The 18,599-nt window shown below is 42.7% G+C and overlaps 2 protein-coding genes across 2 annotated transcripts; both read left to right on the top strand.

The window, feature by feature from the left end:
• The first annotated feature begins 7,833 nt into the window (after positions 1–7,833).
• LOC306923354 (photoreceptor-specific nuclear receptor-like) lies at positions 7,834–11,600 on the top strand. Its single transcript, XM_079501408.1, has 8 exons — positions 7,834–8,187; positions 8,286–8,430; positions 8,614–8,717; positions 8,974–9,222; positions 9,631–9,821; positions 10,422–10,662; positions 10,782–10,887; positions 11,162–11,600. The coding sequence occupies exons 1-8, from the start codon at positions 8,100–8,102 to the stop codon at positions 11,292–11,294; spliced, it is 1,257 nt and encodes a 418-aa protein (XP_079357534.1). The 5' UTR covers positions 7,834–8,099; the 3' UTR covers positions 11,295–11,600.
• Positions 11,601–11,848: 248 nt separating this feature from the next.
• stoml1 (stomatin (EPB72)-like 1) lies at positions 11,849–18,363 on the top strand. The gene is made up of 7 exons (XM_079500825.1): positions 11,849–12,187; positions 13,416–13,522; positions 14,747–14,896; positions 15,524–15,727; positions 15,993–16,203; positions 16,520–16,723; positions 17,571–18,363. Exons 1-7 carry the CDS (start codon positions 12,040–12,042, stop codon positions 17,765–17,767), a joined length of 1,221 nt encoding a protein of 406 aa, XP_079356951.1. The 5' UTR covers positions 11,849–12,039; the 3' UTR covers positions 17,768–18,363.
• The last annotated feature ends 236 nt before the right edge of the window (positions 18,364–18,599 follow it).

Genomic DNA, 18,599 nt, shown 5'->3' with positions numbered 1-18,599 from the left:
CTACCTCAGGGATTGACCAGTTGAGAAATAAGGCATAGGGGTCTACTCTACGCCACAGACTAAGATTGCTTTGTTCCAAAAGGACAACTGTACAGACAGTTGTTGTTTCTTAACTTAGTGTCTCTTTCTTAAAATAAAAAACGATGTATTTTAACTTGTTTTGCATGACATAAAGTAATTGTTTCTTTCTATAATTTTTTTCCATCTTTATTATTATTACTAGACCTGTGCCCGTCGGCCACTGGCCTACCGGGGAACGATGCAAGTTGGGCACCTAGTAAAGTGGACTGGTCAAGTAATCAAATGGCAGGTGTGGGGTTGCCATGGCAATCAACTGGCTGGGTATTGTACAGGTGAGGGCACTTAGGGTCATTAGGTCCACTTCAGCAGAGCCTGACCAGAGCCTTTTGTGGTATTTCTGGACAACAGTGTATCCCACCGACTGAAGGCCGGGCACTGCACTCCGTGTGGTGGTGTGTGTGTGTGTGTGTGTGTGTGTGTGTGTGTGTGTGTGTGTGTGTGTCAAATTTGAAGTCGGTGGGGCTAACGGTTCTCCAGTTATGTGGATTACAACCATACACACAGACAGACAGACAGACAGACAGACAGACAGATAGACAGACAGAGACGTGGTGCATTTATAGCAGAGCAGAGCAAGCAGAGCGTGCAAGTAATCGGCTGCGTATTACTTGCACAAGCAGAGCATGCAAGTCAGATTCAGATTCACATACCTTTATTTGCCATTGTGTAAAACACATAGGAATTTGCTTTGACATTTGCTTGTGTGCATTCCATTTTCCTTTTTTCACATAAAATAAAACAAACACAAATACAACACCGTGTACCAAGTACTGTAATCGGCTGCGTATGTCGGTCGTATGTCGGTGTTGTCTGTTGGCCAATCAGGGATCAAGGTTCAAGGTTTCTGGCCTGTTCTGACATCACAACACTCCATATTTGGGCATGCCTGACACCGAACTCCATATATAGGAATAAAGGGACACAGAGAAACAGATACAGAAATCTCCATATATGGGCATAAAAGGGACACAGACAGATGGGTGGAACGGGTACTCTGACACGTGTACAACGGGTATTGCGGGTGGGGCATGGATCTCCAACTTGGTACTGATAATGATATTTAGCATTAATATAGAGAGGATACTCCTTGGTCAGCATTGTTGACACAGACCCAGCAACAGCTCCAACCCCTACATTGTTCATAATTTAGGCAAGAAAGCCTTCTTTTCAGTTATTTAGTTCGTTATTTTTGTTTGGCCTGGACATGGCCGGTAGTTTTACTTTATTCTTTAGTTAGATTATTTCTTGGTTTTGTCAATCAGGGAAGGGGGAGCAGCTTAGCATCTAGCCTTCTTTTGTTTCATCATTCATCAAGTTTTTGTTTTTCTCCTCAATGATTACCTTTTGTTATTATTTGGTTAATAAAACCTTAAAACTTTCTATTTGTGGTGTCCTATAATTTATGTTGGGGTCTCCATTCTTGAGCCACTTAAATGTTATTCTGTTGTACCCTATCATTTGGAGACCATAACAAGCATTAACATGGAATTTGAGATAAGTCTCCCTAATGTTTAATTTACTTGTTGAGTTGAGCTGCCATGTCTTTGATATGCACTGAGACAATTGATTTTTCTCATTGTGTGGATTATGTTAATGGTAGCAGATGGCAGGGTGGGGCAATCCCTGGTGTCCATTGCGCTGACAATTCAATCCTGCTTCCAGTCATCATTTGACAGGGGCATGGGATGCTTTACACTACAGCACTGAACCAAACCAAAGACTGCTTAGCCATGCAATCTTTGGTTGCCCATACTCGTACCCAGTAAATACTGGTACTTTGTCAGGAAAAACAAAGGGAGTGTGTTTTTACGTTGACCACCTCAGTGCAATACAACAGAAGTCCTGGCCTTGACCATTATACCTGAGAATCATGAAGAGATCCAGATAGATTACTTCTTGAAGGTTCTTAGATACAATTTTGGTTTATAACACTACTATAGAATCTAATCTGAGTGGACGTAGGAGGGGCCCGGACAGGAGTCAACCCACAGAGCCTAGTCCTTCCATGCGCCAGAAGCGTACCTCCCTGGCAGAGTAGTTCTGGAGTATTTCCAACGGATTGTGTGGCCCTGTCTTTCCCTAATGGGACTGATCGAGGGTAGCTACTGCGACGTAAATCGAGACTTGATCACCCCGGCTGGGTCGCCTGAGTGAGGGGTATGATGTTCGAGAGGCCCAAAACCCTAATGACCTTGGGATACATCACTGAGGATACGTCCCAGGTGCATCCATGCAATGTTTTTTTTTTGTTATAAAATCTCTGCTAGAAAATCAGTAGTGTCATCAACCATGGTGAATTACATCTCAATCTGGCCATTAGTTTTCAAGATATCCATAATAACCTGTCTGACCAAAGTCACAGATTTTATGATAATGTGCCAAATTGTTTTATACCTTGTGTGTAAGTGGACATTCTACCATTAGCCTAAGGGTGGCACAAGAGAAAAGTGCATAGGGTCACTAAAATCAGTAGAGAGAATGATTGTCCTCAGCATGGGGGTATCCTAGGAACAAAATTAATGGAAGGGACATGAGGTCATGTGACTGGACACTAGGGCTCATAGACATAAAGGTAGACGCCTCTTCCGGCTCTGGGGCGGATGCTCTCTTGGTGCCAAGGAACATAATGAAAGGAAGGGACGTGGGTCACGTGACTGGAGGCCGCCATGCCGCTCATGTCTCTGTCCTCTATGGGCGCACTTCCGCCCTCTGTGCGAGACATGTCGCTCCAAGGAACTGCAGCGACCAATGAAGCATCTATTATTTTAAATATCTATGGTGCATCCACACAGTAGTTTCACGAAGATGCCAGTTGCCGCTTAGAGCAGGCGTCTCTTCCTGGTTTTTAGACAGCTGGTGGATGGAAAATGAAGCTTGCACGCGGCTTCCACCACTTGCCGCGGAGGCAAGCGTTTCCAGTTTTCTGGCGGTGGTGGGTGGAGCTTCATTTCCATCCACCAGCTGTTTAAAATCCAGGAAGAGACGCCTGCCGCTCGCAGCATTTGGCATCTTTCTGACTCTACTGTGTGGATGCAGTCTCTGCCAGTCTCTGCCGCCCTGATGACGCTCATGGGTGGCAAATCTCACACCGGTTGTTAGATGAAATACATGGCAGTGGATGGAGCCGGCTGGACCAGCTCATGAACAAATACTATTTATGAACGATTGCGACCTTTGTCAAATAATAGGTTAAGGAAAAGAAGTAAAAGAAGACATGACAGGTTGTTTTCTAATAACTTGCTTTTCGATGTGCACAGTACATCATTTTATTGAGGCATCTAAACAGCGGCAGGTGCCGTTTCTGTCTCGGAGATATCGCAAGATGTGGTTGCCAGACAGGGAACGATGGACAGTCTTGCGATACTTGGCACGTTCAGAAACATACTTTGTGCTCTTTAGATACCTCTACAAAATTGCACAGTGTACCCATCGAAAAGCAACACAGTGGGGGCACGGTGGCACAGTTGGTAGTGCTGTCGCCTCACAGCTAGAAGGTCCTGGGTTCGATTCCCGCTCGGGACGCTGTGGGTGCTGGTGGCATCAGTGCCCATACCCGAAGGCGGGGTTGGCGAAAGGGCCTTTCTGTGTGGAGTTTGCATGTTCTCCCCGTGTCCCCTAGGGTAGGTACCCTCACAAAAACATGCAGTAATCCTGGTCTCTAAACTGCCTCCACCTGGCCAGCCGGGGAGGGGAAAGGAACTGGTTGGAATAACGTGTTCCTTCCACGCGCTACGTCCAACCAGGGAAACCCCCCCCCTGTCAGGTGTAAAGGAGCAACTTGGACACTCAGGCATGAAGGAAGCATGAGTTCAAGTCCGTTGCTCTCCCCATGTCCCCCATAAATGGGGACTAGGTTGGCGGAGGGTGTGTAGAGCCCAGGATCACATTAGATAATTGACACAGGTCAAAAATGGGTTACAAAATCGTGGGATAAAAATTATAAAAAAGAAAAAGAAGAGCAACACAGCAGACAATAATGTATAACTTTTCTCTATCTATGCCAAGGACAGGGATGCTATACACTTTGCTGTATTTGATCCATTCCATTTGTACACTCTCATTTGCAGACCCAAAGGTCGATTTGGACATCTGGTGGTCCCCAGACCAAATGTTGAAAGACTGCATTAGATTGCAGACCTAGTATTCTTTTGTCAATGATTGCATGGTAAAGGATTATGCCAGTTATGCCACAAAACTGGCATCAAATTCATGCCCTTGCATCTTGAGACACCTGTTACTAACACACAAAGAGGCCACCTACCACTTATAAAAAGTTAATCTCACTCTTTGACAATAGCTGACATTCAAGGAGATTATATATAAAGCTGCTTAGTCTGATGCATAGATTTGTGAACTCGAATTCAAGGGCATCCACTCAAGGGCAGTAACAAAGTATGTGCAGTGAGAGTTCCATTTGCAAGTCTTGTATCCCAAATTGCACTGGACATTGATTCCTAATCAACTGAATGCTGTCTAGAAAAAAATACATTAAAATACTCGTTAGACAATTCAATGGAAAAAACACAATCTTTCATTCACGGTTGCTCGTCTTCATCCATGCCCACTGCATGGAGATGCAGTAGGCTAATTAATACATTGTCCAGTCACCTGTGGTGCTGCTGTTACTGAAATTATTTATCCTTAAAGCAGTGGTAGCCCACAGTCCAGCCCACAGTCTCTATCTTCGCACTACCTTCATGGCAGTTGGCCATTTAATTTGTGACTGGATCCATTACAGTAAAGTGTAAACGATCGGAGAACTGTTGAGCTCCATCCCAGTGCTCAGGAGAGGAGGAGTCTGACAGTTATCCGCTCTTGGGCCCAACCCCACCGACTACAGATTCCGCTGAGGGCAGCAACACCTCACTGCAGGACCTGCAGTTGGGGTGTCAGAGATCTAGATCGAGACAGGGACGGTCACGCAGAGCTTAACTCATATTTCATCCTCACTGTGAGACAAATCCTAGTTAATACCCGTTACATGTGTGTCACTCACTCATCACATATCCGACTTCCGGTATAATGATATACACTATATGGCTGCGAGCGCCATCATTGCCTATATTACAAGTTTAAAATCTCAAATGTGCTGATATTCTGGAACATAAAATTGCCACATAGGCACATGTGTCCTGCATCATGTCAATTCTTAGTTTATTGTTTGCAGTTTAAGTTTTGGTGTGGGGATGGAGATGATCAGCTTTCCCCAGACATGCAGGTGAGGTAATCCAGTCCATGTAGCTCCTATTTCTCAGGCCTGCAGGCTCTAACTTATGTAACCCACTTACTGCGGTAGTGGTTCTCAACCTTTTCTGGATCAGGGCCCCACTTGAAAATCGACCCACCCATCTGACTACTGAGCTGTTAAGTGGACAGACAGCTGGGAATGGGTTGCTTGCATTTTCAGAGCATGTTTATCGATTGTGGTCTGGATCAATGGGAGTAACATAATTATATAATTTATAATTTATCAGTATCACAATGAACTTTTCAAAGTTTAAAAGAACCAATACCATGTTTCTTTTTACATGTTTTTAAATCTTAATGTTTTGCCAATTATTTGGGGTCCCACTTGCAATATCCCCCCGTCCACCACTGGACCACAGTGTCATTCAGCACTACTTAGATTAGATGTAATAATGTACTGTACATATCTGGCGGTTAAGCATTTCTATTGTGTGATTTACAGTTTGTGTAATTACGACAGATTCTGTCAGCACCACTGCCCTTAACATGTTGTGCTGGGTTTCCCGAACTCATTTAGTGTAAGACTTGTAGTGCCGCACATGCTCAAATGCCCTCTAGAATGCCCTACACAGAAGCCTGTGAACATAGACATTCCGTGCATAGATGTGCCACGCAATGGTAGGCCTCAGGCATGGTAGGCCTCAGGTCTACCATTCTGAAATTCAATTTAATAATATTTGGGCTGCTGGACAGCTGACAGTACCATTGCGTGGCACATCTATGCACGGAATGTCTATGTTCACAGGCTTCTGTGTGTGGCCTAGAGGGCATCTGAGCATGTGTGGCACTACAAGTCTTACACTAAATGCGTTCGGGAAACCCAGCCGTTGTTAGTGGGAATAAACACAGAACGACCTGGGAGGAATGTTCTAAGAAGAAAGGGGATGAACCAAACCGAGTTCCTGTTTCTACACAAAACAGTAGGTGGTACCCCCAGCTGCAAAAACAAAAGGAACAAATATTTTAACTGGATGGGTATTCCTAAAAATACTGGCTGGGAAAGATATCTTGAGCATTTGGTGTTTTGAGAAATTGTCAAATTGTCAAACTGAATTAGGAAAGAGAGTGTGTGTGTCTGTGTCTGTGTGTGTGTGTGTGTGTGTGTGTGTGTGTGTGTGTGTGTGTGTGTGTGTGTGCGCGCGCGAGCGTGTGTGCGCGCGCACGTGCGCATGTGCGCGCATCTCTGTGTGTGTGACTGATCCAATGAGAAAATGAGTTCTGAGGTCAAATAGCTCTATCTAACAAGCCCTTCAAAAATCTTTAATCCTTTTATACACTCATTTAGGCTAACAGAGAGAGCTCTGTTTTGGACACAAACCCTAAAAATCAAGAGTGCAGTAATAAGGCTTTTAGACATAAAAGAAGAACAAACAAATAAAAAGGCAAATTAAAAACTGAGCAGGAAAGAAATAATACTAGTGCTGTTCAGTAATTTATGCCACCTGACCAGCCATTGGTTGTAGTATAAAAGAACAATATGGACGTGTTTTTATCCACTGGCTTTGAAAAGAAAGCAGCAAATGACTGACCTTTAATTAGCAGTATATTGTGCATGGGTCACTAATTGGGCCACCATATGGTAGAAGAATAGACTTGAAGTCTACTCACAACACCGTCATGCAACTAAGTATGAATCAGGCTTAAGGGTCAACTCTTTGGTGCTCTTTCAACCTTAGCACTAATTGTTTTTCTTCTCATCATCCCCTTCCATGATCCCTCTCAAGGAGGGAGACCATGTTTGGTGGTGGCATAAGCTTCTTTGTTGATTTGGGATGGTAGCGTTCTCCCAATGCCACATGGAAAGAGATAGCACTGCTAATTTGACAGGACCAAAGCAATACAATGCCGAAACAGTCTATAAGGTCATTTCCATTTGCTTTTGTCAACATCTCAGTAGAGCAAATTTAAATAGGAAATGATGACGTAAAAGGTAAAAAGACAACTAAGATAACATTACTGTTTTACTGGCAACTAGATGCTCAAGCAAGTGCATCAGATACAAATCTAGATTAGCATGACTTACACTGACTCATACGGAAAACAAGAATGGATTAGTTGGTGGAGGCAGAAAACCTGTCTGAGCTCTGAGGGAGATAAGATATAAGAGTAAGAAATGAGATGAAAGCAGGGAAAATAAAAATTAATGAAGTCTTAGATGATGTTGCAAACATTCAGCCACAACATTACACATCATGGAAAAAAAACATAACAATACAGCACAACTCAAAGCAATTTGATTCAAAGTGCGGGCTTTAAAAAACCAAAACACACAGACTGGATATTTCCTTGTCCTTTTTCATTGTTCACACTTGTTGAGTGTGGTTCTGCCTCTGAGTGGTGTGACTGATTGATCCACCCTTATGGACAGTAAAGATTAAGGGGATGACAAATCAGTATTTGCTTACACAGCGCCTGGTACTAATCTTCTTGTCTTCCTTCAGAGAGCCCCCAGACGACACAGGCTCACACAATCAGTCTGGCACATAGAAAAGGAAGAGGTGGCAGACCCACTTCTGTACAAACAACGGAGGCCACTGACCCGGGACAGGAGCACAGGACCAAACACTTGATGCACTCCAGGAGTTACTCCCTGAGTATCTCTGTGCAAGGTGTGGACAGCATTGGTGGACAGTACTAGAATCTTCTTGTTTTGGCAGAACATCTATTTCTGTCATTCTCAACTTAAAAGGTTGCTTTGAGATTCTCAGGAAAGACTGCATAGAGGACAGAATTGTATTAGAGTATTTCATAGAATACATTCACATCTCACAATGGAGGACCACATGGCCAAGATCAACATGTTACCCTCTTCAAACTCGAAGGACTCACGACAACACATCACAGATGCTGTTCAAGCAGGTGAGCCAGAAACAAAAATGTGTTGCAGTTTCACTTCTGAAACGAACTATGATCCGAATGACTCAATCTTGCTATCTTTATGTTCTCTTCGGCTAAAGCTCTAGCTCCGGGGAAATCACCACTTCAAGGCCTGTTGTGTAAAGTTTGCTCTGACACAAGCAGTGGGAAACACTATGGCATCTATGCCTGTAATGGATGCAGTGGCTTCTTTAAACGCAGCGTGAGACGCAGACTAATCTACAGGTGAGGACGGGGATACACATGCCTACAAAAACAACAGTTATGCTGAAATTATTCTCTGTCATACAATGGTGTCGCTCACCAGATATAGCTGATCTAAAAGCTCACAACGTGTCACATTCCTGGCAAATCATAATACAGGTAGATATTGGTTAATTAGAACATGGCTCTGGTCAAAACTCACAGGTGTCAGGCTGGAACTGGTATGTGCCCAGTTGACAAGGCTCATCGCAACCAGTGTCAAGCATGTCGACTGAAGAGGTGCCTCCAAGCTGGCATGAACAAAGATGGTGAGTAGAAAATTAGCCTACAGTGGAAAATAGACTCCCCACCCCAGTCATACATACTGTACCCCAGTAATATATGTTTCAAAATTAGCAAAAATACATTTTGGAGAAAAGACATTTGGAATGTTGAAAAGAAAGAAAGAAATGTATTCTGAAAACATACTACTTTTCATGTTTTGAAACATTCAGTATCAGTGTAATAAGGCTATGATTTTTTATGGATGTCCATGTGTCAAAGTGTATTCCTATTTGTTCACAGCTGTGCAGAATGAGCGTCAGCCTCGGAGCACAGCGCAGGTCAGCCTGGACTCCATTAATATGGACACAGAAAAGGAGCACCTGGCTACGACAAGGGAGCCCACATACTCCATCATGAGTAGACCACTGGTCAACACCTCCATCACACCTCCTGCCCCCACAAAGCCCAGCGACGGCCCACAAAACAACCACCGCCTCATGGTCAGCCTACTTACTGCTGAGACTTGTGCCAAACTGGAGCCTGAGGATGGTGAGACCATGCAGGGATATGTGAAGATGGAGCATGGGTTATTATAAGGATGTCAGGCAGAAACCTTGTATCTATATTTTTATGCTTTTTAAATACATTTATGCCCTGTTTTATACATCGTTGACGGCGTATGACAGTTTTGTGAAAAAGTAGCGAAAATAACCGATCTACAAGCTGACAACACTTTGCAATGTGACAATTTTAGAAAATTTGGAAAACACTTCAGTGTTAACACATTCAGGTAGAAAGTCGGGTTAAGTCTGTCTGTAGGTTTTATAAACATTTAACCGATAAAACATCAACAAGAGCGTGTGACTACACACACACAAGGCTCGTGCCCGGCAGGGATCAAATGTGTCCAGGGATCGCTGTATGATTTCCCTGACTCTCTTTCTCTGTGCTTTGCAGTGGAAGAGAATATTGACGTGACAACGAATGAGCCAGAGAGAGATAGGCCACCCTCTGAATGTCGCTCGTCCTCCTTGTACAACTCCTGCTGCCCAGAGAGTGTGTATGAGACATCAGCTCGTCTCCTCTTCATGTCTGTCAAATGGGCAAAGAACCTGCCTGTTTTCTCTCACTTGCCATTCAGAGACCAGGTAAGGTTTGTTTTTATTTGGTTTGATAATTTGCCAAACATTACTTTACTGTCGTAAATTGTAATTTACACTCAAATGTAATCCTGCACCACTTCCAGTGGTGGACAGTACCGGTAACTAAGTACATTTACTTAAGTACTGTACTTGAGTACAATTTTAAAGTATTCACTATTTACTTAAGTATTTCCAATACTTTTACTTCTACTCCACTACATCTCCAAGGCAAATTTTGTACTTTTACTCCACTACATTTATTTGAAAACTTTAGTTACTATTACAAAACAGTAACCACTTCAGCCCTATTGCAGCTTGTAGATCTGCTATTTTCAAAAGCTTTTTATACATCTGAAAAATTGAAATGGGACATTCTACACGAATGAACGTACTTTAAGTACATTTTGAAGCCAATACTTTTGTACTTTTACTCAAGTACATTTTGAAGCCAATACTTTTGTACTTTTACTCAAGTACATTTTGAATTCCTGACTTTTACTTGTAACAGAGTGTTTCTACGTTGTATTGATACTTTTACTTAAGTAAAAAAAGTACTTTTTCCACCACTGTAATTTACACTCAGATGTATTCCTGCGTCATTTCCAGGTGATCCTGCTGGAGGAAGCTTGGAGTGAGATGTTTCTGCTGTGTGCCATCCAGTGGTCCTTACCCTTGGACAGCTGCCCCCTCCTGTCTCTGCCAGAACTGTCCCCCACGCAGAGTTCCAAAGGCAGCCTCCCCTCCACTGACCTGCGTATCCTAGAGGAGGTCTTTAATCGCTTCAAGACCCTGGCTGTTGATCCCACTGAGTTTGCCTGTCTCAAAGCCATTGTACTCTTCAAGCCAGGTGAGCCAGCATATTGCTTTGCTATTTTCTTTTTCTCTTTTCACGTATTACTTTGGGTGATATTCATTGGCGTGGGTGGTCATTGTAACTAACATCAGTTGTATGACTCCATGGCACAGAGATTCGAGGTCTGAAAGACCCAGAACAGGTGGAAAATCTGCAGGACCAGTCGCAGGTGCTGTTGGGTCAGCACATCCATTCTGTATACCCAGCCCAGGCTGCCAGGTACACCCAATAATAACAAAAAGGGCTTTAACCCCATTAAGACTTGGAACGCATCCGTGTCGCCTTAGCTTTTAAAAACTTTAACTATTATTTAAAACTTTAGCCGTTGAAAATAGCAGATCCACAAGCTCATAGCGCGCCACCAAGTGCCGTGCTATGAGATTGTAGATCTATTTTTGAAAAATCGTGAAAACGTGTGCAAATCTTTGAATCTATATTCTTTCACAGCAATCATTTATTATGAAAACAGAATCATACTTTTGTTGTTGTTCAGGTGTGGAAGACTTTTGCTGTTGCTGCCATCCCTCCATTTGGTCAGCTCAGAAAGGATAGAGCAACTGTTCTTTCACAGGACCATTGGAAACACACCCATGGAGAAGCTGCTTTGTGACATGTTCAAAAACTAAATGAGCCCCATGCAGGAACGCAGTGGTTTTATAAAGCCAGCTCTCAAGAAATACATCTTGTTCCAGGAATTTTATTTCATGCTTTCATAATTAAATAATGCAAAAATGATGAGCCACCACCATAAGTCACAGACCACACACTGCAATGCAATCAATAATTTGGTTTCCTTGTTTTTAATGTTACAAATAATTTACTTTTGCTATATTGAAGGAATTATTTATTTATAGATGCTGGAAAGTAGGAAATATGTGTTGTGTAATTTTGAATATGTATTTTTAGTAAATAAAAATAAACAAATACCTTTATTTGGTGTCAGTTCTTATTCTTGTGCACTGTGTTCTGTGTTCATCCCTGATCATCGATTTGTTCTCAAGAGGAAGATGTCCTCCTAATCAGCTTATTTTATGAAGCTACATCACAAGTAGAGGACAGTCAGGGCACAGGTTAATCTTACTAGTCTAGAGAATCTCTGCAGTGCTTTTTTAGAAGCAGAGGGTGGCAGTAATGCACCAATGTAACGCTAAGCACCACATACATAGTCAACGCTCGATAGCCATCAGTAAAACCAAAGAAGAATGGGGAATAAATAAACACGGAAGTGTACATTGGACAACAACAACATTGACACTGGCCATCCAAGCAGCTCGTTTTTGTGCAGACAACCCGTCAGCAAATGTTGACGAAATGGTTAAGTATAATATTATAGTATATAAATGTATCGAATTTGAGTAGTGCGTGGTGACGATGTCTAGCAGCTACCACTACCAGTCCCTTCAACAGAGCGACACAAGAAGACACCCAGGATTGTTCGTGGAAAGAGAGAGTCAGTCCCACCAACATAAAGGACACTCTTTTGACTACATACCTAAAGTCACTGACAACGACTTCACCGGTAGGTAACAGTTATTATAGGCCAGGGTATATCCCAATCCCACACATAACCAAATAACCCGTAGTGGCTACGTTAATTTATCATAATAGTTGTAAGTTGTTAGCGATGGTTCACATTCACATGATGTTCGTGCTTACGAGCATGTTTCAGGGCTAAGCGCTTGTATGACTGTCATGGACTGGACCAGCGGCGTCAACTTTGGGAGTGCCTGAGGGCTTGGGCACCCACTGAAAAATATTAAACCAAATAGCACCCACTGAGATTAAGGCTGAATATCCCCTCCCCCTGGTCATTTTGGGTTACCCCCCCCCCCCCCAATGGCTGACGTTTTAAGAACCTCCCGCCCCTGGACTGGACTACGCTTAACTGTCATGGACTGGACTGGTTTGATTGATTGATTGAAATATTTATTAACAGTTTGCAGAATTACAGTACATTTCGAGCACAAACTCAATACAAAGGCTGTTAACTGTGAGTGGACGACCCAATTAAGCATTACACTTGTTTACAACAGGGTCCACCATGTTCAATAACTATGTATATGCGACGCGAAATATAAGGCGCTTACCCTGATGCCCCAAATGTTAGAGAGGCCTGTGGGGTGCTTCAAGCACCCCACAGGCCTCTCTAACATTTGGGGCAACTACGGACTGTAACATTGCACAAGCACCGTGCTTGTGCAATGTTACAGTCCGTAGTTTTCAATAAATAAGTGTTTTAATTTAATCCCGTTAGTGGCCGAACGGCATTGCTTCCTTCCACCCTTCGTTTTACTTCCTGTTTACATTGAACGTAATTCCGGCTTTCACCGGATGCGCCCCCCCACTACCGCCATGTATATTGGGAATTTCCGACAGAATCGGCCACAAACGGGATTAAAACACCTTCTTCATTGAAAACTACGGACTAATACATTGCACAAGCACCCCGCAGGCCTCTCTAACATTTGGGGCATCAGGGCAAGCACCTTATATTTTGCATTTGTACCTGTTCGGACAGAGCTCTAAGGGCTCAGCCTAGTGTCCATCCTCCAACCTCAGGGAAATGAAGCCTTTACTCTCGTAGCCTACAGTAGATTAAAACAAATTTCAAACTCGATCAAATACATCTACGAGAGTCTAAAATGTAATCTTAGGCTAAATCTAACAAAGAAAATGCATCATGTGTTGCAGTGATAAAGTAGTATGACTGCATAATAATAATATAGTACTTTCTACCTCTCTTGTAGATTTGTCACAAGGATGGCTGTCCTGGATCTGCAACCTGATTGTCATTTTCTTGGTCTACATTTTAACCTTTATAAGTTTTCCTATATCAGGATGGTTTGTGTTGAAAGTAAGTGGGCATTCCTCCTATAAAAGATGTTATATTACAGACATTTCATGTATGACATACACTGTACACAGGCTCAGCCATAGATCACCTATGCAGTGCCCCATGTCCTCTAGTTTCTAATCCATTTGACAATTCTGGTGGAAAATGTGTTTTAACCCATTCTGTACGGGAACCCATTTGGTGTTTTAACTAAGCATTATGTTATACTTTAGCTATTGAAAAATAGCAGATCTACAAGCTCATAGCGCGCCACCGAGTGGCGCGCTACGAGCTTGTAGGTCTGCTATTTTTGAAAAATTGTAAAAATGCGGCACAAATCTTTGAATATATATTATTTCAGAACAAACGTTTTTCTTATTTCGACGTCAGGCCTAAAGGGGTTAACCCATTTAGGCCTGATGTCAAAATTAAAAAAATGTCTTCAAAATCCTTTGACAGTTTTCTGAAAAACCTTATGTTTCTGTTTCAGTGGTGCTCAATATTTCATGTCAAGGACCCCAAAAATTATATGTAATATAATCTGAAAATATGTTGTTCCAGGGACCTCCCCAGAAGAGAAGCAAAGATTTGAGATTTAAAACGTTCACTCTGTAAGAATATATATTCAAAGATTTGAGGCACATTTTCATAGCAGACCTACAAGTTCATAGCGCGGCACTCGGTGCCACGCTATGAGCTTGTAGATCTGCTATTTTTCAATAGCTAAAGTATAACATAATGCTTTAAAACACCAAAAGGGGTTCCCGCCCAAAAAGTACATCCATTTTCTAAGAGCTTCACCTGGACCACATTCTCATACCCAACTGGGCCTTAAAACTTCCTTTGGTGAGCACACATATATGGGCAGTTTTGGGCACACAGGTGTGTTTGGCACCTGCCAATTGTGTGCTTGATACCTACTGTATGTGCTCACAAAAATACATTTTCATATGTCCAGACCTGTCGGGTAGGATAATCTGTGTGAAGCTCCTGGAAAAATGTATGACTAAACGTGTTTTTTGCCAGGACTTTCAACTGCATGGAACTAGAGAACAATAGCTGACTGAAGGGGTGAGTTGAGTACACAAGCATCGCTACTACAACTTCTATATGCCGCCGTGATGACTCTGCTAGTCTGCTACCTGGGAGGGTATGATATGATAGGTCAAAGCCATATAGGGCTAGCCAGTGCAATACAACTTTTAGATCAATCCTAACAAACTCTGTGTTTGACATTGTCACTAGACGGTTCCTAACTACCAGAGGATTGTTGTGTTCCGTCTGGGACGGATTTGTCCTCCAAAAGGACCCGGAGTTGTCCTTCTGCTGCCCCTCATAGACCAATGGCAGAGGGTAGACCTGCGTACCCGAGCCTTCAACATACCTCCCTGCCAGGTACACCAACATACACATACTTTATTGATCACTGTGGGGAAATTCATTCTCTGCCTTTAACCCATCTCAATTACAGTGGTGCAGTGGGCAGCCACTGGGCACTGCCAGGGGACCTCTCCCTCCACTGTAGCTCCTGGATAAGTCCCACTGCGTTAAGATCCAGCTAAGGCCGCAAACTGGACCCTTTACCCTTTACAAAAAGGTAGTCCCGGTATCCTACAGATGTCTGTAGTTCTGATGGTCTGGAAAAAAATAGTCAATTTGTTGAAACAACCTTTAAACCACTTGAACCCTAGTATCCGTATTTTGAGGGAACACTTAATTTAAGTTGCAATACGTTGTTAGTTTGTAGATTTGCAAAGAGCTTTTGTGTAGAGGGGGGGAAAAGAGTGGACCGAGTGTGGAGCCAACTCAAGTTTACTAAGTATAGAGGGTTTAAGTGGTTACACAAGCTTTTTGCCAGCTTGCACCAAATTTAACATGAAGGCACTATCCTGATCCAGGAATGCCGATGCACGTTTAACATTGTGGCACGTATACAATCAGGAACACGCCTGCATATTAAACTTGGCGAAGGAGAGAAAACAGCAAGGTTTTTTTGCATCTTCTGAAATGCTACCATTCCAGGTGGCTACTCTGGATGGTGGTGTGCTGTTGGTGGGAGCAGACATTCAGTTCCGAATCTGGAATCCAGTCATGTCGGTGGTGTCTGTCCAGGACCTCAACGCATCGACCAGGCTAACAGCGCAGAACGTCATGACCCAAAGCCTGGGAAAGAAGACTGTTGGAGAAATCCAAACTCAGAGAGTGAAGCTGGGGGAATACCTTGGGGTGAGGACAAGAAGATTCTTCAGAGTTAAATTAAACACTTTCAACCTGGTGTCCCTATTTTAGGCATCTCATAGGTGAACATCTTCAAAATGAGTTTGTAGATCATCTATTTTCACTATTCATCTTACAACGAAGTATCTTACTTTGAATTTTAAAGTAAGATACTTCATTGTACGATGAAAGAAAAGTTTAAAGGCTTACCTTTAAAGGTTTACCTACTGACTGTTCAGACTTAATTAATTTAAACCAACTATTTTTCTCACAGGTGGACATGAATGAGATGACCCGGTCCTGGGGTCTGGAGGTGGACAGAGTGGAGCTGGCTGTGGGATCTTTACTAAAGGCCCCACAGGAGGCCCCCTCAGGGCCTTTCATTATGCCTCCGTCGGTGCCTGGGCTGGAGGGCCTTGCTGGCCCCATTCAGCAGCTGGCCATGCACTTTATGGGTCAAGGTGGACTTCTTCAGCCTCAGAAAGGTGCTGCAACACACTCATGCTGCTTTCACACTGGCAGATGGAAAATATACAAAGATGCAAAGCTACACAGCGTATTTGTATCTGAAGTTGAAACCAGCTCAATGTTTTTGTAGCTTTTGCAGCAACTACAAACGTCGGATGCATCTTTGCATCTTCATGTCGCTGGCTTCCATTGACAAATGACAATGAATGGTAGACTGTATCTTTGCATCTGCCCGTGTGAACGCAGCATCAGTCTCCACTCTCCATCTCTTTTCTGCTCTGTTTGTATGACTGCAGTGTAATAACATGTATCTTATGTCTTGCATGTCCTTAGAGGACAATGTAAGTTTTGTAGATGAGCTTGGAGATGCTCCTCCTCTGCCTGTCATGGCCAGGCCTGGCTCTGTGGAGGAGCTGCTGGGGGTGGTAAAACTGCTGCTGTCGGACACCTTGGTCAGACGGGTGGGGGCCTGCTTCCAGTTCCACATCAGCTCAGACGACGGACAATGCAAAAGCTATTACATGGATCTGACTCAAGGTGACCATTCAACCGGGCTGTGAAGGTTGCATTAAAAATGTCAACGGATGTAACAGATTACTAAATCATCTTCATATAATTATAGAGTAATCTAAGTAATGTCATCTGATTACTTTAAATTACGGGAAAAAAATACTATACACTGTTACATGAAATAATCCGAAGTTTACTGAAAGTAATCCCATCACATTACTTATGGTTACTGACTAAAGACAACGCAATTCCAAAATGCTTCATCGTCACGTAATAGGCACATATGTTGATTGATGATTTGGATGTGATGACAATATGCAATCTGATTCTTTAAATGTATTGGCTTTTTAAAAAATCTAATCGTGTGGATCTCGGGACCCACATGGGAATGACGTGGCTCCATTGTGGACCTTGGATCCACATTGTATCCACAATTGTATCTACAATGTTGCCAGCTTGTGTCTATGTATCTATGACGTATGACTAGAAATCAGTTTGGCAATGTTTCAGCCCAGTCAGAGTCCCATTGACTTCCATTATAAAATGGAAGTTACATTTCCGAAAATATAAAAGATGATTAAAACAAAGTGCACTTCTTTGGCCTACTGGCAGTTTAACACAATAAATTTGACTGATGAGTACAGCCGTTTGTTAGCTGAGCTCTGGAAAAGCACACTTCACACACAGCCTCGTAGATCAGCTATTTTAGTTTTTGTCTTTTTAAAGGAAAAGAGAGTAGGAGGGCAGCAGCCAGAGGCTATGGATGACAATTTGGGGGTCCTTGGGATGGACAAGTTTAGGAACCCTTGCATTAACTGACCAATGCCACAAAGCACCCTTAACATTTGTTTTATTGTCTGTGTGTGCATCGTAGGCAGCGGTGCAGCTGATGTAGGCTCCCCGTGCCAGCAGCCAGATGTCACCTTGAATATGAGTGACAGGGATCTACTGGCCATGTTTGAGGGCAGCCTGAGACCATATGCTGCCTACACCAGTGGGAGACTGAAAGTCCAGGGAGACCTGAAGACTGCAATGAAGTTGGAGGAAATCATAAAGTTACTTAGGCAATAGCTGTGGCAGTGTCCTAGTGAATCAACCACTTCACTTAGAAGGTCCACATTTCAGTCTTTGCTGCAGCCATGTGTCTTGTGGAAGAGTTTCTGATTATGGCACTGCACTGTACTCCTTGTTCACATATTGCCTTAGTTGACTTTACAAATATATAATGTAGGCTCCAATCTCTATCCAAATGAGCTTACATGTTATAATTTATTTCAACAAGGGATTGGACTGCTAGTTATTTGACTAAAATAACTTCAGAATGCAATTACTGTAACTTGTGTTTTTATCTATTTTTAGGTGTTTTCTATTGTGTAATGCAAATTAATTGCAGTTTAATGTTTTATTTATTATAAATCAGACATTGATGTGGAAATTAGTCAGACATGAGATGAACCAACCTTTTCAGTTCCAACTATGAACAGTTCAAACCATGTAAGAATCACAGAAGCAGAGCAGAGGTATTAATATCAGCTAGTACTCCTACAGGGTGGTATATAAGAATGCACAACATGCAATGCTTCCTTTTGAAATGTATTCACAACATGCAATGCTTCCTTTTGAAATGTATGTCAATACTGCAAACGGCATTAAAAAGTGCACTTCTATATTTGTGTCTGTTTGTACAGTACCAAAACAAAGATTTGAAACATCAGTTTCAGAGTCTTTTTTCTTTGTTTTGCGGGGTGCTAGTCCCTCCAATGCATGGCTTTTGGTAATTACGTCATATGCCAGCCAAGTCTATGGACTTGTGATGTTTGTTTAGGGCAGTAAAGGACAACGTGAGACTCCATCTGGCTGTTATAAATACTGCCCTCGCTGCACCCCTCACTTCACATGAATG

The sequence above is a fragment of the Electrona antarctica genome, assembly GCF_951216825.1.
Source record: "Electrona antarctica genome assembly, chromosome: 5".
Lineage (NCBI taxonomy): Eukaryota > Metazoa > Chordata > Actinopteri > Myctophiformes > Myctophidae > Electrona > Electrona antarctica.
Note: the sequence above shows the minus strand (reverse complement) of the source record. Positions and strands in the feature narration are given on the sequence as shown.